This window comes from Chanodichthys erythropterus, chromosome 14, assembly GCF_024489055.1.
Source record: "Chanodichthys erythropterus isolate Z2021 chromosome 14, ASM2448905v1, whole genome shotgun sequence".
Classification (NCBI taxonomy): domain Eukaryota; kingdom Metazoa; phylum Chordata; class Actinopteri; order Cypriniformes; family Xenocyprididae; genus Chanodichthys; species Chanodichthys erythropterus.
Window position 1 is genome coordinate 43920902 of NC_090234.1, and position 7796 is coordinate 43928697.

Genomic DNA, 7796 nt, shown 5'->3' on the forward strand with positions numbered 1-7796 from the left:
TACCTGACTGTGGGCTGGACTTCTTGGGGACTTTCTCTTTCTTGAACTTTGGCACTATGCGAAACATGCCACTCCGACTGTTTCTTTTTCCGTACTCGAGGGAGTGATCCTGTCTCACACAAAATGAGAACTCAGTCTCATAGTCAAGAAAATGCAAAACACCTATTCACTTCATATTTGTTAATATACTCCATTATAATATAAGAATGTTTGATTACTGGATACATTTAATGTTTTTGAACATTATTATCTTATGCTCACCAAGGTTAAATACAGTAAATCAAAAATACAGTAAAAACATTAATATTGTGAAGTATTATTACAGTTTAAAACAACTTTTTTTTTTTCTATTTTAATATATTTTGAAATGTGATTTATTACTGAGTTGGCAAAGCTGAATTTTCAGCATCATTACTCCAGCCTTCAGTGTCACATGATCCTTCAGAAATCATTCTAATATGCTGATTTGCTGCTCAAGAAACATTTCTTATTATTATCTATGTTAAAAACAGAGAGTTGTTTAATATTTTTGTGGAAACTGTGATACTTTTTTTCCCCAGGATATTTTGGTGAATAGAAGAACAGCATTTATTTAAAATAGAAAAAAAAAAAAAAAAAAAAAAAAAATTTTGTCACATTGTAAATGCCTTTCGGATCGATTTAATGCATCCTTGCTGAATAAATGTATTAATAAAAAAATATAAAAAAACTGACTCCAAGCAGTTGTATGGTAGTGTATGTATACATATTTGGGTAGTTGACATTTTGGAAATTAGATATTTTGAAGACAAAGGAACATCTTTTTAAAGAATGTCGGAGTTCAAACAACACTGGACTCCACTGAATTTCATTGTATGGGAAAAAAGGCATTTTTCTCTTTTATAGGGATTTCACACTGCTTAACCACGGGTTATTGTTGTTCTAAACACTGCATTAACCCCGGTTAAAGGAACATTTCACACTTGTAATTTAGAAACAGGATTAGCACCACTTTTTACCCACATTGTGGTGCAAAACTTATACAGTGCGACGATGCGGTGTTAGAATGTTAGGACTAGATGCTTAGCAATGGATAGCCAATAGCAAGCCCCATATTCATGTGCTTTAGACAGTCACAGAAACACTGCACATTGTGTAAAAACAGTAAATTCAGCGTTTGAGAGAAAAAATGTCAAACGCTGACAGTAAAAGCGACAATTTGAGTGAAGAAGAGACCGTTTCATTCTTACCTTTAAAGTCTGAAATGTCCATTCAGTATCAACTCAATAGTACAGTCAGCAATACGGTCGCATATTGGTCGCGAGTTCCAATCAATGACACTGACACCGCAAATATGCAAATAAGAACGTCAACCCAGGGTTTAGGAAAGTACAATGTGAAACGTCAGCTTATGAATACCCAGGATTAATTTACCCTGGGTAAATTATGAGCAGTATGAAAAATGAAGCAAGATAACCCAGGATTCTGTTTACCCAGGGTTAAGAATAAGGGTTAACTATTTCAAGTGTGAAAAGCCCTTATGTTCCACAGAAAAAAGAAAGTTATACAGGTTTGTAACAACATGAGGGTGAATAAATGATGACAGAATGTTTATTTTTGAAAACTATCTCTGTAGGGAACATGTTTAGGTAGATAGCTGACTAATTTGGTTCCTCTATATAGGCCTATATCTAGGCACACTATATACTCTCTCTGTTGCTCTCAGTTTCAGCATGGTATTTTCTGTAGGATGTGCTCACCTCCTCGTCATTGGGCTGTAAGATATGGTAGAGCCAGGGGATCTCAGCCAGCTTGCCCAGTTCAAGCTCGACGCTCTGCAGGGCATTGGACAGCAGCTCTTCATGCGGAGGGTCCAGTTGCTATAGAGACAAACTCACAGTCAATGCTTATAGAGGTCTATCAGAGTCTTCACTACTCTGTGCTCACAAGACAAGCTTACACCTCAGTCCACTTGCTGGGTTTGTGCTGGTCTAACTGGTGGACTAGCATAGTCAAATGCAGCTGCCATATTATTCTGCTTAATAGCTAAACTAAACATAATTGTGCTTTGTATCAGATGCTTTTTCTAAAACTCCTTAGAAATAGATATAGCTATACAAAAATAGAAAAAAAAGTCTCCATTTGCTCTGCAATACAGTGCAGATTATTCTTTCCTATGGGAATCTGTTTTGCAGCACCATAAACATTTATGTCTTGGAAAAGGTAAATGAGAATGAGCTTTACGTTATATTACCTTACACACATTTAATCCATATCATGTTCACAGTGAACTCACCAATGGCACTCGTCCTACTAGCAGAGACTCAGTCTCATTGTGCAAGGCCTTCACGGTGCTCGCCACCTCAATGGCAGTGTTTCTTGTCAGGCTCTGAGGAGAACAGATGGGATGACGAATCAGACATGAGAATATACCCATCAATATATAAACTATAAGGACAACGGAGAACAATAATTGGGTTCCCAATGTAAAAATACCATTCATTTTCTCAAAAGAGAAAACTATTTAATATATAAAGATTTTCACACAAAACTACCATGATATCTGAGGTTGGTAAGCGATTATACTGTATGTGCTTTTTAGAGGTCACGTGATGTCAACTTAACTTTATTTAAAAAAAAGAAAAAGAAAAAAAGTGTATAATAGCATCAATCTCAGTAAACAACAAACACTACTAGAGAAACACTACAGATCCACCAATTAAATAATTGTGCCTTATACTCACCAAATATGCATTTATTTGATAAAAAAACATTAATACTGCGAAATATTATTACAATTTAAAATAGTTTTTTTTATTTTAACATATTTTAAAATGTGATTTATTCCTGTGTTGCAAAGCTGAATTTTCAGCATCATTAATCCAGTCTTCACTGTTACATGATCCTTAAGAAATCATTCTAATATGATCTGATTTGCTGCTCAATGTTATCAATGTTGTGCTGCTTAATATTCTTTTGATTTACTTTAATGAATATAAAGTTCAAAAGAACAGCATTTATTTAAATCTTTCATAACATTATAAATGTCTTTACTGTCACTATTGATTAATTTAATGCATCATTGCTGAATAAAACTATTCATTTCTTTTTAAAGTTAAAATATTATTGACCCTAAACTTTTGAATACAAGTGTATATTATATATCTACAATGAATGACTATAAATGTATATTGTAACTTGACTTTAATTCAATTAAGTAATCCACAATGCTTCAAGCAAAGAGCATAAAAGAGTTTGAGAACACATCTTTTGCCCTTTGCCCTGTACCTTTTTGTCCAGTTTTTCAATACTTTTCCTTCAGATCAAAGTTTGCTTCGCATTGGAGCTGACTGATTGTATCCATGAGTTCCATAGTTTTTTGGTAACACTTCAGTATGGGGAACAATTCTCACTTTTAACTAATTGCTTATTAGCCTGATTATTGGCTGTTTATTAGTACTTATAAAGCATTTATTAATGCTTTATTCTGCATGCCCATATTCTACATCCTACCCCATACCTAAACTTAAACGCTACAACAACTAACTTACTAACTAACTATTAATAAGCAGTAAATTAAGAGTTTAATGAGGCAAAAGTCATAGTCAATAGTTAATATGTGTTTCCCATACTAAAGTGTTACCGATTTTTTTGTTTTTGCACAAAAATAATAATTATCACAAAACAATGTACCTATAAACTCTCACCAAACCCAATATATAATACTTTGATGAGCTGTCATTGTGTTATATGAAGGAAAATAGATTTCTAAAATATTATGGAGGGCAATCAACTCATTCACGGAATGATAAAAATCAGTGGCATTGGTGTGAACAGTCCTTCCGTGCTGGCATTGCTCACCTCGGGGAACTTGGGGTGTGTTTTGTTGATGGCGTGCGAAGAGGCGTTGACAGCGTGGGCAAGCTCCTGCTCGAGGAGTTGGTAGTTTTGGGCAGCCTCACAGATCCTGGTAATGAGATCCTCAGCGGCTCGAGCACACATCTGGATGAGCGCGGATTCCTCCTCTGTGGCCAGATCCACAGAATGCTGAGGATACAAGTGCGGCCTCAGTGGAGGCTTGTCGTATTTCAGTTTATCCTCCCAAGACTTCAATGTGTTTTCAAATGCCTTTATTGAAAACAAATACAGAAGTCATTTAAAGGACAGTGAGTTTTTAAATCCAATGTTTAGAAAGGATACACACAATTTACACAAACAGCCCAGTGGTGAAAGATCTGGGTTGGTTACCTGAAAAGATGCAGTGATCTTTGATCTATCATCATGTGTCCTCAAAGCAAAACACTACAGGCAAAACTATTTTGCTCCCATAACATGTCTTATTTTAGACTAGTGGAAAGAACACATCTAGAATACATTTAAGTGTTTATTTTATTACATTCAAGTCATTGATTTCAATTACAGTACAAATCTTTAGTTTTCTCAAAATTAGCTTTTTCTCCTGCAATCTCTAGCAACTACACTACACAAACCAAACTTTACAGTTTTATTCCCAGTGTTGGGGAAAGTTACTTTTAAAGGTAATGCATCATAATATTGCTTAACTCCCTAAAAAAATTAACTAATTGTGTTACTTTTTTTATACAAAGTAATGCATTATGTTACTTTTGAGTTACTTTTTCTATGCTTGTTTGTTTTTTAATAACAAAAAAGCAATAGTTCTATTCTTGGCCATTTGTAAAGGAACTTTCGCATCAAAAGTGATATGAAAAGGCTGAAGGAAATGCAAATTCACGCCTGTACAGTAGAGGGCGCAGCTCAAACACACCTTTCAGCTTTGCTGCCATTTTTGATTGCAGAAGAATAGGACGCAGGAGAAGAATGTTCAACACTCTTACTTCAGCAATATATACAAAAAAATAAAACACAAATGTAAGGTTTATCTAAAGTAATTTTTGCTTATTAGTATGGCTAAATTGGATCATCGAAGGTCAGCAGCAGGGCTTGAGATTAACTTTTGTGCTTACTAGTCACTGTGGGTAGTGGTTTTACAAAGTTACTAGCCACTCAGTATTTTCACCGGCCACAATTTTGACATTAATACCATGGGGAAAAACTGCCATATAAATATTAATATTAATATATTATATTATAATTAATATCATTTTGGCAGCAGGTTTATTAGGCTGCTGTCACTTTAAGTCTTGACGCATGGATCCATTATACTGTCACACATGCGTTTTCTTTCTCAACAGTTTGCGTTCACTTAAAACATAACAGACTGTGTTTATGTGAATACTTGCCAAGACCGGCATTTGACATTATTTTATGTGTATTTGCAATAAGCAAAAAATAGAGAAAAATAACTCAATTTAGTATTGAGAGGCGGCTTTATGTGCGCGCACTTTGGGTGTGAGCACAAAGTCTGTGGAAATGAGTAAAATAATGTGCAATACGCACAATCCCGCGCCAAAATTCAAGCCCTGTAACACCAACAATATTCTTCTGGAGCAAATGAAACGAGTGACGGGAGGCGGGTTTGTGTGTTAACTCGCTGTCAGAGAGATGAGAGAGCGAGAGAGCACAGCTGGTCACCTTTATCTATTCTGCGGAAAATGAGTATTGGAAGCATTTCAGATATTTTAGAATTGATATGTATTGAAAAATCAATATTTTTGACAACACTACATTGCGCTTAGTTAAAAGATAAATTGCACTTTTTACTACAATTGAAAAATGTATATATTATGCATAAAATTCAACCAGCCAAAGTGGCTTGTAGGAGTAACTGCGCTATACACCACTGCTGAAATCCACCTGCATTTGGCGGGTGTTAATGTCAAGCCCTGGTCAGCAGCCAATACATTGCTTAATAAAGTGAGATTAAATACATAAAGTATATTTGTGTAATTTAACATTTATTTATTGCAGTTTTGCATAATATTCTGAGTTTGCATTTCACTCTTTTTATTCATTTTGAGGAATACCGAATCAGTTTTTGCGCAAGTAAATGCGTAGATGAGTAAATGCATGCTCACATTTAAGTCTAGAACTACAATAACCATCATGTTTTTTACACAGTGCACACAACACCTCTATCCGACTTTTTGCGATAATTTGTTGAGCCTTATGCTTCTCTGACACCAGAAGCTATCTTATATCTTCAGAAGACTTGGAATATCACACACAAGTCTTATTGACAGTATTTATGATAATTCTGTGGTGCTTTTTGGAGCTTGTTGTCAGTTTAAACCACTATCAACTTTCCTTTCAAAGTGGATGGAAAACAAAACATTCTTCCTAACTTCTCCTTTTGTCTTTCATAAAACAACAGAGAAAAACAACATCTGGGTGATATACAGTACACTAATGTCCAAAGTGTGGGGTCAGTAAGAAAATGATTTTTTTTACTAAGCAAGGATGCATTAAATTGATGACAGTGACAGTAAATACATTTATAATGTTACAAAAGATTTCTATTTCAAATAATCAAAAAACCCTCAAAAAATATATTATGGTTTCCAGAAAAAATATTAAGCAGCACAACACTGATTTCAACATTGAAACGAATAACAAATTATTTTTTTTTAATAATTATTTGAATTGTAATAGTATTTCGCAATATTGCTTGTATTTTGATTAAAAAAATGCAACCTTAATGAGTATAAAAAACGTATCGTACCAACCCCAAACGTCAAATGTCATTCTGAATGTATTATTCCTTTAACTGTTCTGATCGCTGTTGGTAATATTGTGGAAATAATATATCAAACATCATGATTCTTCTCCAGAAACACTCACTCGGTCTCTTGTCAGCATCTGAGCTCGGTTCTTATGCTGAATCTTGATGACTCCAGGAGGCTGAATCCAGGCCTCTCCGTCCACCTGGACAGGTACCCCTTCATCTCCCAGAATGGTGATCTTCACCGTGCGACACTGGGAGGGTTGAGATGAGTTACACATCTCTATCACCATTATTCACATACTTTACAGATCTGTGTCATTTGTGTGTGAGGTGTGTTTACCTGTGCAATACGGTGATGCTGCAACTTGATCACCCTTGAGACAGCCATCTGCATACTACCGAACACAGCGACCACTTCCAAGATTTTATCATCAAATGAAGGGGCACAAAATATCTGCATGAAAAGAGAGAGAGAGAAAGAAAAAAAAAAACATGAAAACAGTTTACTACCACTAGGGGGCTCCGTCCAGGCTCATACTCAAGATCCACATTCAGAAAAAAAATATCTTAAAAAAAAAACCCTACTAATCATATAAATCCTACTGCATCATATTTGATATGCAAATTTCTAAGGCCTCTAAATAATCAACATGATCAAGAAAAAGTACTACAATCTACTACGTCTTCTGTCCTCTGATTGACAGTTCATAGTTTTTTGGCACGTAAAAAAGGTCTTTTAGTAATTGTAAAATCGTCTCCCTTCAGAGCAGCAGATCAGCATATTAGAATGATTTCTGAAGGATCATGTGACACTGAAGACTGGAGTAATGATGCTGAAAATTCAGCTTTGCCATCACAGGAATAAATTACTTTGTGAAATATATTCAAATAGAAAACAGTTATTTTAAATTGTAATAATATTTCACAATATTACTGTTTTTAATGTATTTTTAATAAAATAAATGTAGCCTTGGTGAGCAGACGAAACTTCTTTTAAAAACATTAAAAATCTTAGTGGTTCCAAACTTGTGTACTGTACTGTATATAAATTATATATATATATATATAAATTATATATATATATATATATATATATATATATATATATATATATATATATATATATATATATATATATATATATATATATTATATGCAACTGCATTTTTTTATT

At 34.2% G+C, this 7796-nt stretch overlaps 1 protein-coding gene across 7 annotated transcripts in view; it reads right to left on the reverse strand.

Moving 5' to 3' along the window:
- The window catches only part of dgkh (diacylglycerol kinase, eta), a 111539-nt gene that overhangs the window by 15682 nt on the left and 88061 nt on the right, over nucleotides 1–7796 (reverse strand). For all 7 annotated transcript variants that reach the window (XM_067408807.1, XM_067408806.1, XM_067408805.1 and 4 more), the window contains 6 exons: nucleotides 6963–7076; nucleotides 6739–6873; nucleotides 3841–4107; nucleotides 2276–2368; nucleotides 1740–1859; nucleotides 4–109 (listed from right to left, as the gene is read on the reverse strand). In XM_067408807.1, coding sequence (XP_067264908.1) covers nucleotides 4–109; nucleotides 1740–1859; nucleotides 2276–2368; nucleotides 3841–4107; nucleotides 6739–6873; nucleotides 6963–7076 — 835 coding nt within the window. The remainder of the gene's footprint in view (nucleotides 1–3; nucleotides 110–1739; nucleotides 1860–2275; nucleotides 2369–3840; nucleotides 4108–6738; nucleotides 6874–6962; nucleotides 7077–7796) is intronic.